This window comes from Geotrypetes seraphini, chromosome 8 (genome assembly GCF_902459505.1).
Source record: "Geotrypetes seraphini chromosome 8, aGeoSer1.1, whole genome shotgun sequence".
Lineage (NCBI taxonomy): Eukaryota > Metazoa > Chordata > Amphibia > Gymnophiona > Dermophiidae > Geotrypetes > Geotrypetes seraphini.
The window spans coordinates 70,749,640-70,770,950 of NC_047091.1; the positions used below are offsets into that span (position 1 = coordinate 70,749,640).

General features: G+C 47.7%; 1 protein-coding gene across 1 annotated transcript in view; it reads left to right on the plus strand.

The window, feature by feature from the left end:
- The window catches only part of CDC42BPG (CDC42 binding protein kinase gamma), a 163,069-nt gene that overhangs the window by 39,260 nt on the left and 102,498 nt on the right, over positions 1 to 21,311 (plus strand). Inside the window, exons 4-7 of the mRNA XM_033956323.1 lie at positions 11,952 to 12,047; positions 12,214 to 12,362; positions 13,200 to 13,293; positions 15,831 to 16,031. Coding sequence (XP_033812214.1) covers positions 11,952 to 12,047; positions 12,214 to 12,362; positions 13,200 to 13,293; positions 15,831 to 16,031 — 540 coding nt within the window. The remainder of the gene's footprint in view (positions 1 to 11,951; positions 12,048 to 12,213; positions 12,363 to 13,199; positions 13,294 to 15,830; positions 16,032 to 21,311) is intronic.

Genomic DNA, 21,311 nt, shown 5'->3' on the forward strand with positions numbered 1-21,311 from the left:
TGCTTATCACGCTGGTTTCTCCTGACACCATTTTTTCATGGCACATGCTAGACGGGCCTCCCGTCCAGACAGGAAGGGCTGTACAGTTCCTTTTAACCAGGAGCCAGTTACCTGTTCTATCAAACCCGCGGAGGATCATGCGCTATGTGGCTGTTAGCCTCATCCCTGAAGCTCTCATTAGCGATGTGAGCTTTGTCTGATACCTGTAAGGATGCTGTTGTTTTCCACGGGGTGGTAGATGCAGCATCTTGATGAGTGTAGTATGTATTCACTTTAAAGGACATACGTATTTCGCTCATGTTACATGGGGTTAGTACTGTTTTCATGGTTCCAATATATTCCTCTTTACATTGTGAAACTTGAATTTTCCTAGGAGAATCTTCTTGCAGATCCTACAGTCTCCTCCTGCCATTCCCTGACCTTCTGCACTTCATTCTGAGGGGATCTTGACTTCTTTCAATGACTCTTCAGGCTTTCTCATGAGGGAGAAGACGCTATAATGTCAGGTCAGGGGGCTGTGAAGATTTTTCAGGATGCTTCCATCTTTGCATCCTCCTCAGGTTTCCAGTTCGTTCTTGGAGTCTCTATGTTTTGTGTTTCCCTTTTCAGTGTTACTGGTCCTCAGGACAGTTCTTGTAGTTCTTCGGGAACTAAGGGACGTTGTTCCACTTACTGCATGGTGCCCAAGACGGGGGCATTGGGCAGGCTGGATCCCATTCTTCTGAATTAGTTTCTCAGGGTTAAACATTTCTGCAGACAACATGGTAGTATATTTACATTATCCCAGGACAAGCAGGCATGATATTCTCACATGTGGGTGACGTCATCTACGGAGCCCCAGCGCGGACAGCTTTTCAAGCAAACTTGCTAGAAGTTTCAAGTTTGCACACTGCACCACGCATGTGCTAGCCTTCTTGCCACTAGAGGGCGCATCCCCACCTCGTGGTCCTCAGTTCTTTTTCATCCGCGGAGCCAGAAGCCCTGTGGAGAATTTGTGCTAATTGTGCCTTCTGTCGCCGCGGCTGTGTAGGGTTTTTTCGCACGGTCGCTGCGTTTTTTTCGTCTTTTTCTTGCTTTATTTCTTTCTTTTTCAAAAAAAAAACAAAAAAAAAAAATCTTTCGTATCCGTTACTACCGGGGGCTCCCGGTAGCCGTGGCCGAGGAACCTCGCTTGTTCCCGGCTCTCTTGTGGGCCCATGTCCCGGCCCGTAACGGGCTTTAAAAAGTGCGGGCGCTGTGAAAGACTCCTTTCGATTACTGACCCGCACGGGTGCTGTTTGCGGTGTTTGGGGCCCCAACACCCGACGGCATCCTGCGATAAGTGTGCCACTTTTCAGAAGTGGGCACTTAAACGCCGCAAGGCCCGCATGGCGGAACTTTTCTCTGTAGAGTCCCCGCCGGGGAAGGCCTCGAGTTCGGCCTCGGCTTCGGCCCCGGCCTTGACCTCGGCCTCGACATCGGCCTCGACCTCAGCTTCGGGACCGTCGGCTTCGCCTCGGGCCTCGGTGCCTTCGAAGCAGCTGGCCTCTTCCAAGGCCTCGGGTAAGTCTCCGCTTCCCTCCTCAGCTCCATCCAAGAAGCCATCCTCGGGCTCGTCGGCGGGTGGGCCCGCCTCAGTGAAGCCCAAGTTGCCAGCGTCCGCTGCCCCGAGGGAATACTCGAGACCGAGGTCGCCCTCTGAGGAGCAGCGGCAGGTCTTGCCGCAGGGGATGTCAATCCCCGTGTTCCAGGAATTGCTCCGGGCGTTAATCGCCTCGGAGCTCACCGGGGCCATTGACCAGCTGCACCAGGCTTCGGCCTCGGCGGCTTCGGCCTCGGAGGCTTCGGCCCGGGTGGCCCCGCAGTTGGCGACCTCGGTCTCGGGTACCGGGGCCTCGGCTCCCGAGGCGCCCACGGCCTCGACCTCGGTAGTTCCCTCGGACCCGGCTTCGCGAGATCCGCCGGAGCGTAGTGTGCGCCCGAAGGACAAGGGGCGCCGAGTACGAAAACTTTCGTCTTCGTCCTCGGGGTCCTCGAGGGGTTCATCTCCCTCGGGCAGGTCTCGAGCGAGGCGCAGGCCGAGGAAGGCTAAGCGGTCTCGGACCTCGCCTCGGCGGCGTGGTCGCTCGTCACCGGCCGGGGGCGGTGCCTTGCAGGTACGGGATTTGCGTGTCGATAACCCCAATTTGTTCCGGTCTCCGGCCAGGGAGAGCTCTCGGGCTTCCTCGCCCGGGCCGAAGGGTCGGGCCTCGGTGCCTCGGACCCCGGGGGGATCCCCGAGGGGTTCCTCCAGGCGCACCCGGTCTCCGACTCCGTCGAGGTCGCAGGACTGTGCCTCGTTGGGGTCGGGGTCGGGTAGGGAGCCCAGATACTCCAACCAGGCCTCTCCCTTCGGCTCTGCCGGGAAGTCTCGGTCTCCCTCTCCTCCTGCTAAACCCTCATCCTTTACGAGGTTTGTGCAGGATATGGCTGCGGCTTTGGGTGTTGACTTGTCTGAAGGGTCCACTTACACCAAGGAGTTTTTGGAGGAGCAGGATCTTCCTGCCCCCCCCAGGGAGTCGCCGCGCCTTCCAATTAACAAGGTCCTCTGTCAGACCTTTCTGAGGAATCTTGAGGCTCCATTGACGGTCGCTGTGGTCCCCGCCAAAATGGAGTCTAAGTATCGCACCCTTCCCATCAAGGGGTTTGAGAAGGGCCAACTTTCCCATACTTCGCTCCTGGTGGAATCGGCGGTCAAGAAATCTCAGCCTTCCCGGGTCTCGGCGACGGTCCCGCCTAGTAGGGAGGGCCGGACCCTTGACAAATTTGGGCGCCGTCTCTATGCGAACTCTCTGATGGCTACCAGGGTCCTGAACTATGCCTTCTCGTACTCTTCCTTCCTCCGTACGATGGTGAAGGACCTCCCCTCCTTTCGTGAGGTGATGCCTGAGTCGCATAGGGACCGGTTCGCCACCTTTAGTTCCAACCTGACCCAGCTGCGCCTATATTTATTCCACGCGGTTTATGATGCATTTGAACTCGCCTCGAGGGTGTCCGCCTGTGCAGTGGCCATGCGCCGGCTGGCGTGGCTTCGTACCCTCGAAATGGAGTCCAATTTGCAGGAACGCCTGGCTAATTTGCCTTGCGTTGGGGTGGAATTGTTTGATGACACTTTGGATGCGGCGACGGAGCGACTTTCCAAACAGGAACGCTCCCTGGCCTCTCTGGTGAAGCCGAAGCCTAAGGCTCCTGCCCAGCGTCCCTTCAGACAGCCTCCGAGGAGATACCCCCAGAAGTCCACACCGGCCTTCTCCAGACCGCCCCCTCGAAGACAGCCCCAGCAGAGTAGAGGCGGCCCCTCTAAACCTGCCGCGCAGGGGGCCGCCAAGGCCGCGCCGTCCTTTTGACGGGATAGGCGGTTGGGGGCGGGCCCTCACCGCAATATCGAGCCACCCCCTCCCCATCGGGGGTCGGCTGACGGCCTTTGCCGGGGCCTGGTCGGTGATCACGTCGGACGCCTGGGTGCTCGGGATAATCTCAGACGGCTATTCGCTGAACTTCTCCTGTCCGCCTCCGGACTTGCCCCCCGGGGCTTGCCCTCCCAATCGGAACCAGCTGGCCCTTCTCCTGGAGGAAGCCAGGGCCTTGTTGAGCCTCAGGGCGGTCGAGGTGGTGCCTCGCGATCAGATGGGCCTGGGGTTTTACTCCCGTTACTTTTTGGTCCCAAAAAAGACCGGGGACTTGCGCCCCATTTTGGACCTCCGGAAGCTCAACAAGTTCCTGGTCCGGGAGAAGTTCCGTATGTTATCGCTCCCGGTTCTCTATCCTCTTTTGGAGGAGGGGGATTGGATGTGCTCCCTGGACTTAAAGGAAGCTTACACCCATGTTCCGGTGCATCCCGCTTGCCGCAGGTTCTTGCGTTTTCAGGTCGGGGATTTGCACCTGCAGTATCGGGTTCTTCCCTTCGGGCTGGCATCTTCCCCTCGGGTATTCACCAAGTGTATGGTGGTGGTGGCGGCGGCCCTGCGCTCGCGGGGTCTACAGGTCTTTCCCTATCTGGACGATTGGCTGATCAAAGCCCCGTCCAGGGAGGGGGTTATCCTAGCGACCCGACAGACTATCAGTCTTTTACAGGACCTGGGGTTCGAAGTGAACTTCCCCAAGTCCCAATTGCGTCCGGCGCAGTCTCTCCAGTTCATTGGAGCCGTGCTGGACACGGTTCGCCTTCGCGCTTTTCTCCCCCCGCCCCGGCGGGAGACTCTGCTTCGGTGGAGTCGTCATTGTCGAGGGCAATCGCAGGTGTCGGCCCAGCACATGATGGTTTTGCTGGGTCACATGGCGTCGACGGTTCACGTCACGCCGTTCGCTCGCTTGCACCTGAGAATCGCGCAATGGACTCTGGCGTCGCAGTGGCGCCAGGATCGCGATCCGGTGTCTTCCCGGATATCAGTAACTCCTTGTTTACGTCGATCGCTCCGTTGGTGGACCGACTCTTCCACTTTGTCAGGGGGTTTGCTGTTTCGCGTTCCTCCTCACACCAAGGTCTTGACGACGGACTCTTCCGAGTACGCGTGGGGAGCGCACCTGGACGGTCTGAGGACGCAGGGTCTGTGGTCGGTCGAGGACCGTCGGTGCCACATCAATGTGCTGGAGCTGCGCGCCATTTTTCTGGCTGCGCGAGCTTTTGTCCACCTGCTGCACGACCAGGTAGTACTCGTGCGGACGGACAATCAGGTAGCGATGTACTATGTCAACAAACAGGGGGGTACGGGCTCTTGGCCTCTATGCCGAGAGGCTCTCCGTCTTTGGGACTGGGCAATTTCCCAGAATATATTCCTGCGGGCGGTCTACATTCAGGGAGAGCAGAACCAGCTGGCAGACAAACTCAGTCGTCTTCTCCAGCCGCACGAATGGTCTCTGAACTCCCGAGTACTTCGCGAGGTTTTCGACCGCTGGGGAACTCCTCAAGTGGATCTGTTTGCCTCTCCGGAGAATCGCAAGTTACCCCTCTATTGCTCTCGGATCTACACTCCGGATCGTCTCGAAGCGGATGCCTTCCTCCTCGAATGGGAGGGGAGGTTCCTTTATGCGTTTCCGCCGTTCCCTCTGATTTTGAGAACGCTGGTTCATCTCAGATCGACCGGAGCCTCCATGATCCTCATTGCACCTCGGTGGCCAAGGCAGCCCTGGTTCTCCCTACTTCTTCAACTCAGTACCAGGGAACCTCTGCTTCTACCGGTGTTTCCCTCTCTGCTGTCTCAGAGTCGGGGTTCGCTGTTGCATCCCAATCTTCAGTCTTTACATCTGACTGCTTGGTTTCTCTCCCTCTGACTTCGTTTCCGGTCTCTCGGGCCGTGAGGGACGTTTTGGAGGCCTCGCGTAAGGTCTCGACTCGGCTTTGCTATACTCAGAAATGGACCAGGTTTACATCCTGGTGTTCTTTGAATAGTCTGCGCCCAGATTCGGTGCCTGTGGCTTCGATTCTGGAGTATCTTTTGCATTTGTCTGAGTCTGGCCTGAAAACGACTTCCATTCGGGTGCATCTCAGTGCCATTGCAGCATTCCATCGGCATCTTGAGGGTCGTTCTCTCTCTCTTCATCCTCTGGTGACACGTTTCATGAAGGGGCTAGTGAATATCCATCCTCCTCTGAAACCTCCTCCGGTGGTGTGGGATCTTAATGTGGTCTTGGCTCAGCTTATGAAGCCTCCCTTTGAACCCATCGACAAGTCGCATCTTAAGTTTCTTACTTGGAAAGTAGTCTTTTTGATTGCACTCACATCTGCTCGTCGAATCAGTGAGTTACAGTCCTTGGTTGCGGATCCTCCTTTCACGGTCTTTCATCATGATAAGGTGGTTCTTCGCACCCATCCCAAATTTTTACCTAAGGTTGTGTCTGATTTCCACCTCAATCAGTCTATTGTCCTTCCGGTGTTTTTTCCGAAGCCCCATTCTCATCCTGGTGAGGCGGCGCTTCATACCCTTGACTGTAAGAGGGCGTTGGCCTTTTATCTCCAACGCTCCAAGTCTTATCGGAAGGTTCCTCAATTATTTTTGTCCTTTGATCCTAATCGTTTGGGACACCCGGTTTCAAAGCGCACCTTGTCCAACTGGTTAGCTGCTTGCATTTCTTTTTGCTACGCTCAGGCTGGTCTCCCGCTTGTGGGTCGCGTTACGGGTCATAAAGTCCGGGCGATGGCAGCTTCTGTGGCTTTCCTCCGATCTACACCTATGGAGGACATTTGTAAAGCTGCCACTTGGTCTTCGGTTCATACGTTCACCTCCCACTACTGTCTGGATACTTTGTCCAGAAGCGACGGCCGGTTTGGCCAGTCGGTGTTACGTAATTTATTTTCATAATTGCCATCCTCCCACCTGCCCTTTTTTGGTTGGCTTGGAGGTCACCCACATGTGAGAATATCATGCCTGCTTGTCCTGGGATAAAGCACAGTTACTTACCGTAACAGGTGTTATCCAGGGACAGCAGGCATATATTCTCACAACCCGCCCACCTCCCCGGGGATGGCTTTCTTTGCTATGTTATGGAACTGAGGACCACGAGGTGGGGATGCGCCCTCTAGTGGCAAGAAGGCTAGCACATGCGTGGTGCAGTGTGCAAACTTGAAACTTCTAGCAAGTTTGCTTGAAAAGCTGTCCGCGCTGGGGCTCCGTAGATGACGTCACCCACATGTGAGAATATATGCCTGCTGTCCCTGGATAACACCTGTTACGGTAAGTAACTGTGCTTTTTCTCTATGGACTCCGAATCGGCACTGGGTTTGCCTGCCTCCCTTGGAGCAGCGCTTTCGGTTTTGGCACATGCCACAGCCTACCCAAGGCTTCACGAACGTTTTAGGTGATGTGGGCGGTGGTACCATTTTGGCGCTACCAGGTGATTCATCTAATTTCTTCTTGACTGCCTGCTTGATTCGGACGACTTCCAGTCGGGCCATTTGACTGGCACGAAAAGGGTGGTATCTTTTCCTCAGTTCTTTACACGTGCATCTTCGAATTTGCACAGCGCTCTTTTCTCCTGTACTATTTATAGGTATATCGGGGTAATGTTTTTATTCATATAGGAGAGACATGTGTTTCTTTCCGGAGACTTGGGCGTGAGGTCTCGGTCTCAGATTGGTATTCTTCTTCGCTTACCATGACCAAGAGTATGGGATTCTGTACAGTTTCTGTGATCCATATTGCTGACTCCACTGGGAACTTCGGCTTGCTTTCCCCTTCTTACGCTACAGCAGTCACTTTTGTTCCGGTGGTTCCCGGTATCTCAGGGCTCCAATTATTTGGTATGCTCCTCCTGCATCGCTCTGTATGATTTGGTGGCTCAGCGTGATTTCTCTTTTCAAGGCATGCCTCGTTCTTTGCTGGACTAGCTCATGACCACCGACCATCCCGGGCTGTCGGGTTAGGGAGCTCGGTGGCTTCCATCCTCAGCTCCAGGAGTCTGGTCTTCATAGGCGACTCAGTACTTGTTCATTCTTCTACTCTTGAGCAGGGTCAGGCTGCCTTTCTGGAGCTTCAGATCATTCTTCCGGATTGCCGCTGAGGGTCCTTTTGGTCAGTATTATGATGGGGGTATTTTTCTACAGCTTGGGCAGTAGGTGTTGTACTCAGTTGGCAGGTGAAGTTGGTCTGCTTCAATGGGTGGACTCTCACCTTCGTCTTCTGTTGGCAGATCCTTTTATGGATCAGGATAAGAGTTTGGATAGACTTTCTCTCCGCGGAATCTGAGCATGGCCAATTTCTTATATGTTACAGTGTGCATGTTAGTAATAGTGTAATCTTCTGCATCCTGGATATTGAGATTTGTGGCTCAGGCGTTCTAGCTCTTTTTATGGACATGAGATCTCCTTGACCTAGACCTCATGGCCTCGTCTCTCAATTCTAAGCTTCCTAGCTTCTTCGGCGGGCCCAGGAAGTGGGAGTTGGAGGGGGTAACTGCATGGCTCCTTTCTCGCCTCTGCCTTCTCTTTTTCAGTGTTTTCCGCTGGCTGATGATGGCTTGGATTTGCCATCTCGAGCTCGCTTTCCGGGCACAGTATTTGTAGAATCTCTGGATTGGTGGCGCCATCCTTACTTTGCGGATTTGATGAGTCTTTCGACAGCCGGACTAAGAAGTTTCCTGGTATCTCCAGCTTTGCTCGCCTAGGGTCCGATCAACATGGATATTTGTACTACTTAAGTATTACGACCTAGTTTTTTGAAAAATCTTGGTTGACGTGTAAGGGTTATGCGAAGCAGGTTGTTTCTTCTCTTATCCAGGTGCTACAGACGTCTTCTCCTGTGGCTTCTGCTTCCTTTTGGAGGTTTTTCCTTTCTTGGGTGCTTCTTAACGTTTGAAACACACCAGAGTTCCTTTTTGGCACAAGTGTATTGCCGAGGGCTTAGCTTTCAATTCGCTTCAGCTTCTGGTGCCATTCTTGGCTTGTTACAAGGGCTAGGTATATTGCTCTTCGCTTACTTCTCAGCTTCATGAGGTTCAGTTCCTAAACAGAGTGCGGTATATTCATGCGCCTCTTAGAAAGCCCGGTTTGGAGTACAAACTTCAAGTACTTCTCAGTTTACCGAAGGCTTCATTTCATCCTTGTCTTTGGGACTCTAAAGGGCTGTGCCGTTGAACATGGGGTTTCTTGTGGCCATGGCTTCAGCTCTGCAGTTTTCTATGTTGCAGGCCTTGTTCAACGGGGATTTCTATTTCTGATTTCCGAAATATGGGGTATCAGTTCGGATGGTACCATTATTTCTTTCTAGGGGGGTGTCATCCTTTCTTTTGTCATGCTCGCTTTTCCTTCCTTCTTCCTGGGAGGAGAAATTGGGAGCAGTGCTTTTATTCACTGCATTTTTTGATATGTAAGTAGCGTTCTCTGTGAGCTCGGTTTCTAACGACTTTTAGTTGTTTATATCTCCTTTTTGTATTCTTCAAGGGACGCCTCAAACGTATGGCGGCGTCCGAAGCCTCCATCGCTCATTGGGTCCAGGAGGACATTCTTTATGCTTGCTTGCTGGCAGGGAAGCGGTTGGCGAAAGAACTTTATGACCATTCCGCCTGAGCGATGGCTACTTCTTGGGCTCGGCCCAAAGGTTTTTTCCTTGGAGGAGATTTGTCTCGCGGCTAATTGGTCTTCTGAGAGTGCTTTCTCTCCGCATTTCTGCTTGGATGTGGGGGTGCATGCGGTAGGGGCGTTTTGTGCTTCGGTTGTTGCGGAGGTGGCGTTTGCTTCCCACCCAGATTGAGGATTGCTTTGCTACATCCCATTGGTCTCTGGATTCATCTGCTGCTGTTGCTAGGGAAGGAAAAATTATGTTCTTACCTGTTAATTTTCTTTCCCTTAGACGCAGCAGATGAATCCAGAGCCCCACCCTTTCTGGTTATTGTCTCTCGGTTTTTTCTTTTGCAACTTTCGCAGTTTGTTATTATGGCAGGTTGTTTTCTGTATTATTGCATTTTGAGATTTGTTATGGGAAAGAAGTTTTTTACATGCTATGCCTATTGATGGTTACGAATGCTTGGGCAAGGAGCTATACTAGATAAACAGGAGGAGTGCCAGCCAATAGGACCACCTGTTAATCAGTTTCTCTATCTCCGCCTGCTGGTAGATGTGAGCTATCCCATTGGTCTCTGGATTCATCTGCTGCGTCTAAGGGAAAGAAAATTAACAGGTAAGAACATAATTTTTCCTTCCTAGGGCTTCTTTAATGCAACATCTCATCAAAAGGCTAATGCATTAATACTGGCACTCAAAGATATACACAATTTATTAATGATATGTATAGTACAGGTAGTTAAAAAAACAACAAAAACAAAAGTGCGTTCCTTAACGTCACACTGAACCACTCTAGATGCTTGGGTTATGCCCACCCCCGACGCGTAATCACCAGCGCGCCCAGACTCCCCCTTACAAGGAGGAGACCGCGGCATTAGAGCAGCAACTTCGGCCAGTGCAGGAGTTAGCAGGCACCGGCGAAGAGACCGCAGGAAGAGGCTCTTTATAATAGTAATCCATTCTGTTTAATGATGTATTTTACTCCTAATAAACTAATTTGTTTTCCCTTCCCCTTTGTATATTACCCTTAATTGTGCTTCCTTTTCTATCAGAAAATGTAGTTCTTTCCCTTCCATCCTAATGTTTCCCGTTGTATTTTGTCTATGTTTAAAGATTTTATCTTTTTATTCATTTTTGTTCTTGTTTACCCAATATTAATATTTAATGTACATCGCTTAGTAATCAGTGATAGGCGATTAATCAAATAATGAATAAACTTGAAACTTGAAACTTGAGGGAGAACCAGAGCAGAAGAAAGCAGCGTGGGGTAGTGGCGAGAGGTAGCTCCGCCCACGACCGACGCGTCATCACCAGCGCACCCGGACTCCCCCTTACAAGGAGGAGACCGCGGCGTTAGAGCAGCAACTTCAGCTGGTGCAAGGAGCAAGAGTCTTGGCTGAAAACATGAAGAAGACCATTGAGAGGGCTTTAAACTAAAGGCCAGGGGAGAGCCGACAGTCGACAACCAGTCGATGGCCCGAGCATCAGGAGACCCCAAAGAAGAAACTACAAGTTCAGATAAAGGGGAAGAGCATGCAGAAATCAAAAGTAACAGAGATAGAGCGCAAATGGATACAAAAAGGGATGTGAATACTAAAAAATCCAAGAAGGTACCACCAAGAGAACTAAATTGTATGTACACAAATGCACAAAAGGAGCTCAAATGTATGTACACAAATACCAGAAGCCTGGGAAACAAAATGGGGGAACTCGAAGCACTAGCAAGACGAGAAGAACTGGATATCATCGGAATAACAGAAACATGGTGGAACGAGGATAATGAGTGGGACACAGTACTACAGGGATACAAACTATACAGAAGAGATAGAATAGGGCAAAAAGGGGGAGGTATTGCCCTGTATGTCCAAGAAGGAGTAGAGTCTATCAGAGAAGGGAAGACAGATGGGAAAGGAAAATTGGAATCCCTCTGGATAAAGATTCCTAGAGAAAATGAGGCTGACACAAAAATTGGCCTCTATTATCGACCACCAGGACAGAAGGAAGAAACAGATGATAGAGGAAATCAACCATGGATGTAGAGCAGGTAATGTAACGATCATGGGAGACTTCAACTTTCCCGGGATAAACTGGAACCTAGGAACCTCAAACTGCGGCAGGGAATCCAAGTTCCTGGAAATGATAGGGGACTGCTTCCTAGAACAAATGATTGGAGAACCGACAAGAGGGACCGCCACCTTGGACTTGGTCCTAAATGGCATTATTGGAAGGACAACAAATGTAGAGGTCACAGTCTCTATTGCTTTCTGGCTCGCTCTCTAGCTCGCTCTCTGACTTGGTCTCTGGCTCTCTCTGGTTCTCTCTCTCTCGCTCGCTCTATTGCTTTCTGTCTCTCTCTCTCTCTCTCTCTCTGGCTCTCTCTATTGCTCTCTGGCTCTCTCTCTTTCTCTCGCTCTCTCTGGCTCTCTTTTTCTCTCGCTCTCCCTCTGGCTCTCTCTATTACTTTCTGGCTCGATCTCTGACTCGCTCTCTGGCTCGCTCTCTGGTTCTCTGGCTCTCTCTCTCTGGCTCTGAATAGAATTGGGTACACTTCTCCCTCTGTATCCACGGGGGTTAGGTGCAGAGCCGGACTGCGAAGTGTGAATACCTGCGAATAACTTTTTGGGCCGGCTCTGACCCACCCTCGCCTCCCTCCTGCATCCCCGGAACCTTATCTGATGGTCTAGCGGTGAAGCGGGAACTCACGGCAGCCATTTTGGTGATAGCTCTGCACAGGGCAGGATCATAGGAAGATTGCTACTGCCCCGCTTCACCGCTAGACCACCAGGTAAGGTTCCGGGGAGGCTCAGATGGCTAAAAAAGGAAATTAAAAAAAAAAATAATAATGACTAACTGAATCCACGGATACTGAAACCGCAGATTTGGAGGGAGAAGTGTAATTTCATTTTCCAGTCTTCATCATGTCTTTGCCTATTTGCAGACAGCCTGTTTCAGAGAAGAGCGAGATGCCCTGGTGAAAGGAGATGGCCAGTGGATGACCACTCTGCATTATGCCTTCCAGGATGATTCATACCTGGTGAGGAACAATTCTCCATTTTCAGGGGGAAGAAGTTTGATTGCTAATCTGTTTGTCTGTCTCACTTTATCCTGGCCATACATGTTTTGCATGCATCCTGGGGTCTCTTCCTTTCCCATTTACTTTATCATCTGATGACCGTTTATGCTTACTTTTTTCTCCCCAGTATCTGGTGATGGATTATTACGTGGGTGGTGACCTCTTGACCTTACTGAGCAAGTTAGAAGACCGACTCCCAGAAGACATGGCCAGATTTTACCTGGCGGAGATGGTCCTTGCCATTCACTCTATTCACCAGCTCAACTATGTGCATAGGTAAGTAAGGGAGGGGGAAGCAAAGATTACAGGAAGCATCAGCCCAGTTCCACCACTAGGTTAGCAGAATTTGGGGATGTGATGCAGTACCTGTGCAGTGAAGGATGGAGGATAAATGTAGATAGCAGTGGTGGTAGAGAAAAGGAAAGGGCGGACTCTGGACACCTTGGAGGGTGCTAGGGAAGGAGATGAGATACTGAACATCTTGGTTGATGGCTAATGAAGTGAAGATGCTAGACTGGGGGGTTTCAAGTTTATTTGGGATTTGATAAAATCGCTTTTTCATAGATTACAAAGTGATAAACAATTTTAAAAATGGTGGGGGGGGGGAGACAAACAATTTTTGGGTAAATCACAGACATACTTTCCACGAGAGGGAAATAGAGGAAGGAACTACAAGTTAGTATAGAAAAGAGAATAAAAAAGGGAAAAAACAGAAGGGCGTGACTGGGTTGGGATAAGGTAGGACATTGAGATAGACTTGGGGGAGCACATGGCTGAAGGCTGGCCTAAGGCATTAGATATCCTTGGGTGGTGTTGAGAACATCCAAATTGGAAGAGTAGTAATTCTGTTCTATTCAATATAACATTTATAGCCCACTCTAATCTCCAATCAGATTCTAGGAGGTTAACAATATTTAAAAATAATGCATCAAAGTTCTCAGCAAATTTAGAATAAATCAATTAAAATAATGAGCGCTTAAATTTTTTTTGAAATATATAATATGAAGAAACTTTCCTTAATTCAGTAGGAAGATCATTCCAAAGTTTGGTTCCTACATTGTTGTTTTTCCCTTTAATCTCTCTTTTTTCCCCCCCTTTTTTGATGATTCTTAGGGATATTAAGCCAGACAATGTTGTCATTGATATGAATGGACATATTCGACTGGCTGACTTTGGGTCCTGCTTGAGGCTCAGGGATGATGGAACAGTAAGTATAACCTGATTAAGGATTGTGTGCCTTCTAGTACAGCAGAAATTTGACTGGCAATGATCATCCTGAGAGCACCCATGCACTGTCAAATGATTAGTGACTAAACTGGTGTCGGATGTGTGCTTGCAGGGATGGGTGGGATCCATGAGATGTTCATCTGGTTTTGAAGAGGGAGGGTAAGTTAAAGATGTGCATCGAGATAGTTTGGTCACCAGAAAATTGCTCATACACAAAAGATCCAAAAGAATGTGTTTTTTCTCAGCTATATCTGGATTTAAAGCTAATAAAGATGATAAAATAATGGTCTTCCTAATCAGTGTGGATTTAGTGACACCTTTTGAATACAGGATATAAAATATATTGGTAGAGTAATTCCCTCTGACCTGAAACAGATTGAACTGTAAATTAGGAAGGATCTAGAAAGAGGGCATCTGGATGGAATGTCTAACCATAACAACACTTATCCTTTCAAAACTATTTTTGTTCCCTGTGCTTCCCATTCAGATTCTTGGTCAGGTATGATTTAAACAAAACGATGAGTAAATATTCAGTAGACTCTTAGGGGTCCTTTTATCAAGCCGCGTTAGCGGGGTTAGCGCGTCGGACATTTCATCACGCGCTAACCCCTGCGGCCGGCTAAACAACTAATGCCTGCTCAATGCAGGCGGTTTAACACGCGTTAAACCCCTACCGCAGCTTGATAAAAGGACCCCTTAGTGAACCGGCACCCATGTGGATTGGTAGATATCGGGTCAATGTAGTTTCTGGTTGCTTGAGAGTTATTATTAAAAATAGGCTGCTGTAATTCCACTCCAAATTCCACCCGAGGCCACCGGTGCTGTTACCTTCCACTCCAACTCCCCCTTTCAAAGGCTTCCAGCGCTGCTATTCTCCACTCCAATCCCCCCGAGGCCACTGGCGCTGCTATCCTCCACACATTTATAAGAAATTCATTCTATCCCCTTATTTATTCTCCAAAGGATGTGTTGCATTCTATATAGATGAGGCACATGAGGAAGTAATACTTTTGAGTGCATTAAAAGGGGTCAAGGATGGATAGGGGGAGGGATGAGCTATGGGGCAGGAGGGACAATGTCCAAGTGAACCAGAAGAGCTGGCATATAACATTTGCACTGTTTTCTGTTTGGGAGGGTGGTGGCTGGGATAGCCCCTGCCATCGGAACCATGCATTTTTGATGCTATCCTCTCAAAATGGGCTTGGATGTTTTTAGAATGGGGGGGGCATTCACTCCCCAATAAAAAGGCATAAAATCTTATGTACACTGAATAAACAGCAGGCCTCCCTGGCTTTTTTTTTTGAAGTGTCCATCTATACTTTAAAAATGGGTGTGCTAGTGCCACATCTGCTTTCAGTGCCAGTAGCTCTTTTAACAGCTGATGCTTCACCACTGTCTTTAGCCCTTAACATTAAGAGTGACACTTGCAAGTGCACTCATAGCTCCTTCTCCCCCTATCTTCATAGCAAACTGCATTACTCCACACCTGCTCCATATGAGACCATCCTAACCCAACCCCCTTTTCTCCTGTACCCCTCCCAAACATTTAGACTCGCCTATATTTAGTGATGAGCCAAAGTGATGTTTTCAGGTCTTACAAAGCACAGAGACACTATTGCTGACTTATTTCTCATGTTAAAAATGTTCTTAGGTTATCGGGTTCTTTTACTACAGTTCAATCAATCTGCTTATGGGTCCAGCATCCATCCATCTCCCCACCCCTGTCCTTCACCTTGCAGGTCCAGCATCCATGTCTCTTTCTCCACACATACTTTTGGTCCAACCACTCCTTCTCCCAGGGGTCTACCCTCCCTCTTTGCGGGTAGAGCTAGTATCTCTTACCTGCGGCTCTCCTGAAGCAGCAGCCGGTCAGCAGAGGCAGTGCTGTAAACAGGCTGCTTGTGGCCAACCCCAGCAGGCCACAAATCGCACCATTCTTGCGAAAACTTTACTGGCTATTAAAGGAAATGGCCCAGAGTACTTGAACAGGATCTTCCGCCTACAAACCTCTAAGGTCCTTCTAAGGGGGTAGCCCTAACCCCAGCCTCTCCAAAGGACATAATGAAACATGATACCTGCCAGTAGACCTTCTCTGGAATTGCACCCTTGAAAGGCTTTGCTTAACATGTGCACAGTTGGTGTGAGCAATGAGATCTAGAGCATGTGGGCCTGAGCCAGTGTGAACAGCGGGGATCTGAGTAGGGTATGTAGCTGGACTGTTTTTGCATTGATATTTGAATGGATAATGAAGAAGCATGCATTGTGGATCAGTATCTGCAGGAGCATTTGGGTTGGGGAATATGTGGCTTAGCTAGTGTCAGTAGTAAGATCTGGGGAAGGTGGACTGTGGAACTGGGCCAATATTAAGAGTGGAGAAGATGTTTGGCTAGGCTAGGCTTGGCATTTAGGATGAATTTGTATCAGCCAGTGTGACAGGCCCCAATAAATTTCAAAGATTGGGGTCACCTCTATTCATATTGCATTTGTGCCACCTTTTTCCCCTTTGTTTTTCCCAAGGTGGAGTCTTCTGTAGCTGTGGGGACCCCAGACTACATCTCACCAGAAATCCTGCAGGCTATGGAGGATGGAAAGGGGAAGTATGGGACAGAGTGTGATTGGTGGTCCTTGGGGGTCTGCATGTATGAACTCCTGTTTGGTGAGACCCCCTTCTACGCCGAGTCACTGGTGGAGACCTATGGAAAAATCATGAACCATGAGGTAATTATTTCTCTCAGGAATTGTCAGTGCACTCGTAAATCGAGGTACCACTGTAGTTTACAAATCACAAAATGAAGAGTTCCTTGCACTTAATAGATGTAATAAAATAGAAATCTATAGATAACGTTGAGAGTTGACATTGTGGAAAATATAATTAAGATTTGTTGTTTTCCCATAGTTTGGTTAATCTTAAGGATAGCTTCACATTATCGTTTTTCTGTGTTGTTCTTTCATTACAACACTATTAAAAAAGAGACCATTTATAGACTCAGAATTTATAAAATAACATAATCATGTGAAAAAATTAGGACACCCCATTCAGTTATTTCTTAAGAAATCTTCACATATCAATGTCAAATCTTCTTTTTTTTTTATCTCTGGAAAAGAAAGTGATGTAATTGCAAGTAAACAACAAAACTTTTCCTTGATTTACTCATGAAACAAAAGATATCCACAAAAATGTGTATTCTAACTAAGGAATAAATTAGGACACCCTAATAGCTAGTGATACCCACTTTGGCTGAAATAACTACAGTGAGACGCTTCTTGTCACCATCTACCAGTCTCTGACATTGGTCTGAGGAAAGTTTGGCCCACTCCTCAATGCAGAATTCGTTCAGCTGTGAGATGTTTGAGGGGTTTCTTGCATGTACAGCCCATTTCAAATCACCCCATAGCATCTCAATGGGATTAAGATCAGGGCTTTGACTCGGCCAGTCCAGGACTCTCCATTTCTTAATTTTTAGCCAGTCCTTGTCTTTGTCGTGTGTTGCAGGGTCCAGTTCCGCTTCAACTTTAAGTTTCTTACAGATGGTCTCACGTGTTCCTTAAGCACCCTCTGATACACAGGGAATTCATGGTGGATTTTATGATGGTGAGCTGGCCAGGTCCTGCTGCAGCAAAGCTTCCCCAAACCATGACACTTCTACCTCCATGCTTCACAGTTGGTATGAGGTTCTTTTCCTGGAATGCTGTATTTGGTGTACGCCAAACATGTCCTCTTTTCTGGTGTCCAAATAATTCAATTTTAGACTCATCTGTCCTTAGAACACTATTCCAGAAGTCCTGGTGTTTATCTACGTTCTCTCTGGCAAACTTCAGTCTGGCCTTGATGTTTCTCTTAGAGAGCAAAGGTTTCCTCCTTGCACACCTCCCATGCAAGTTAAATTTGTGCAGTCTCTTTCTGATTGTAGAAACATGCACTTCCACATCAATAGTAGCAAGAGTCTGCTGTAGGTCCCATGATGACATTTTAGGGTTTTTGAAGACTTCTTTTAGCATCTTGCGGTCTGCTCTGGTGGTAAACTTACTTGGACGGCCAGACCTGGGCATGTTGGCAGTTGTTTGAAAAGTCCTCCACTTGTACACTATTTTCCAGACCGTGGAATGGCTAATGTTAAATTATTTTAAGATCTTTTAAGCTGCTACAATCTTCTTTCTGAAGGCCTCAGACAGCTCTTTTGATCTTGCCATGGTGTTCGCTCTCACCGCAGCAGGCATGAGCACACCAAACTAAATGTCTGAGGTTTAAGTAGGGCAAACCTCCTTCAAAATGCTGAGTAACGATGTTCTAATCATGTGCACCTGATGTGATACATCTGTGTGTGATTTGAGCCACTTTAAGTAGAAGGATATTTTGTTTACCTGCAATTGCATCACTTTATTTTCCAGAGATAATTAAAAAAAAAAAAAAAAAAAAGATTTGACATCGATATGTGACGATTTCTTAATAAAGAACTGAATATTTCATGGGGTATCCTAATTTTTTTACATGACTGTATGTCATAAATTTTTTGTTCACAACATAGCTTAATATGTGTAGTGAGTTATGTGGTAATTATGGTTGGCAGTACATCAAACCTCTGGAAAGAGAAATAAACTATCTTTTTCAGCTGCTACTTTTAGATTTTAACTTGTTCTATCCTAGTTTCCCTTTATAAAGTTAAATGCTAATGGAGGAGATTTCTTTAATGTCTTCACTTTAATTATTACCTCAAATGTGAACATGTTATGATTCCTGTTGCCATGTGACCCCAAAACCTTTACCTGTTGAACCTAGTCCTGTATTCCGCTAAGAAATAGATCTAAAATAATTTCTCTTGTCTATTCCTGAACCAGTTGCTCCATGAAGCAGGCATTTGGATTGTAATATATCCTACCAGTGTTATCTTTCCTTTCACACATGGAATTACTAACCATAATGATTCCATATTGAAATCCATTTTCTAATAACATTTCATTTAGCTCAATATTTTAACATATAGCCCCCACCCCTCCTCCAATTTGATCCATCCTATCATTGTGCTATAGAGCAATTTGTATTTTGATGCAAGTGTCCTATTGGTTATCCTCCTTCCTCCAGGTCTCTGAGATGCCTAGTTTATCTGAATTTAGGGCTCTACGCTCTAACTCTCCCATCTTATTTTTTAGGCTTCTACACTTATTTACAGACGTTGCAAAGTGTGTTTTTTGTATCTACAATTTGCTTAGCCGTTGACGGCGATAAGTTGCAATCTTATTTCTCTCTGCTATTAATTTAAAATCACCTGGCTTGCTCTTACTTTAATTGCAGCCTAATTGTCTGACTTTTTCTGCTCTTAATAGCATTTTTCAAAGATACCTTAGTCTGAACTGTCTGCTTTCCCCAGGCTCTAATTCAAAAGCTGCTCTAGCTCCTTTTCAAATATTAATGCCAGCAACCTAATTTCACCCCAGTTAAAGTGAAGCCTGACTTTTCATAATAGAAACTGGAGAACAGGGAGCCTAACAAATCTAAATACCTCTTCCTTGCACCATCATCTGTCTCTCAGCCCATAAATTGAGTCTTTGGGGCTCTGCCTGCCTCTTCAATCCTGCACACGGAATGGATAACATGTCTGTGAATGCTACCCTGGAGGCACACTATCCATACAGTACCTGAAAGCATTATATGAAAAATAACCAACCCCAAATCTGTCTGGATGGCTCAGTGTTGTCCATATATGGAACAGGCAGAGTGAACTCTGTCCCCCGGGCTACCATGGTCTTTTCTCTCCTAGAATAAACCGGAAAGGAGGAGGTCTAGCCTTTCTCTACAAATCATTCTTTAATGTTGAGCTCCTTGAAAAGGGCAGCCATCCTTCCTTAGAATTCATGCTAGCTTCAATTAATGACGAACTTCATCCCCACCCACTAGGCATCCTGCTACTCTACCGCCCACCCATCCCCTGGAACAAATCCTCTGACCTTGTTCTTGAGACCATAACAAGGGCCTATCTAAAATTCCAAAGACTTCTGATCATTGGTGACATAAACCTTCATCTAGATGACAACACCAACAAGGACACAACTGATTTCAAAGACTTCCTCGTTTCCTTAGGCTTCACTGCTCCACCGCCCACCCCTACCCACGAAAAGGGACACTCCATTGACATCATCAGCTTTCTCGACCTGACTGAGCACAAAACTTCCACTGATGGGACCCGTTGGGAGCATGTTCCCTAGTCCGATCACCTCCTAGGTTCCTTCTGCCTCCCTGTCTTCATGTCTGACCTTGGTACCCCAACCTGAGCCACACACTCCATCACCTACTGTAAAAAAATCACAAGTGAATTATTCTGGTCCCAGTTTCTTAACAAACTCCCTCCTCTTCCCAATCACACGGACCCAGACTCAATCTGGCACAACTGGGTGACTCTTTCCGAAACCACATACCGTGCTCTTGCCCCCCTAGCCACTAAACCCATCTCCTACTCTCATAAGGCTCCCTGGTATCTCCCCTACCACAGGGAATTAAAACAGAAATGTCGAACCCTGGAGCAAAAATGGAAAAAATCGAAATCCCCCCTCAGACAAGCTATCCTGGAGAGAAAACATCAAATTCTACAACTCCATACTAAAAAAAGCTAGGAAGAATTTCTATGGGGACAAAATCTCCAGGTCAAAAAATCAAATCAGTACACTGTTCCACATCTGGCGAAACCTAACTTCTAAAAACGAATCCTCCCCCACCCCCCCCTCCCTTCTCCAAATGACCTAGCCAAATTCTTCAATGATAAGATCACTACCATAAAGAGCTCGTTCCCCCCAGCTATCTCTTACAACTCTCTTCCTCCGAAGGACTCTGACCCTATCCCTGCTGACAGATCATGGACTACTTTCGAACTCGTATCCGAGCCCCAGATCTCCAAACTTTGCCTCAAACTCAAATCCTGCAAGTGCATCCTAGATCCTTTCCTATCCTACCTCTACGAAAACATCCCTGCGCAGGCCATCTCTTCCCTTACTAACCTTATAAATAAAACTTTACTATCGGGCCTGTTCTCCACAGAAATGGGGCACATTGCCTTATCCCCTCTTCTGAAAAAAGCCGATCTAGACCCCTCCTTACCATCGAACTACCGCCCCATAGCTAACATCTCTCTTTTAACAAAACTTCTAGAGACCATAGTCGCTACTCAGCTCTCCTCTTACCTAGAAAGATTCTCCATTCTCCAACACTTCCAATACGGATTTAGACCCAATTTCAGCACCGAGTCCCTCCTAGTTTCCTTAATTTCAAAGGTGTAACAACTACACGCTCGAAACAAATTTGCCCCGACGTAGTGCACCATGACATACTAATCTACAAACTTTCTGAGATAGGAATAGACTCCTTTGTCCTAAAGTGGTTTTCTAACTTCCTTCACGCTCGCTCCTACACTGTCAACGCAAACGGCTCCAAATCTGCTTCGTGGACACCTTCCTGTGGTGTCCCACAGGGTTCTCCCCTATCTCCTATTCTCTTCAACATGTATATGACCTCCCTGAAATTCCTCAAACTATATCCCCCTTGAAACACTATACACATACGCAGACGATATCCTTATCCTCCTCGAAACAGATCAGAACCTTACAAACCTCCAAAAGAACATCACTTCATGCATAATGAGACTTCATGCCTGGTCCCTCTCTGTACAGATGAAATTAAATGAATCAAAAACAAAATTACTCTGGCTCGGCCCAAAATTAGTTCACCTGCCCACTCTCTTCACACTACCCACAGGCCCTGCTCTGCACCTTGATTTCTCAAGCAAGGTCCTCGGATTCCTCCCTCTCCTTCAGTGATCACATGAATTTCCTGGCAAAATCATGCTTTTTCAGTCTCCACATGCTGAGGAGAGTTAGATCCTATTTTCACCAAAAACATTTCACCGTCCTTGTATAATCCATTATCCTATCCAAACTCGATTACTGTAATGCCATTTATTTATGCCTAACAAAAAAAAGTCTTCGCAGACTCCAGCTTATCCAGAATACTGC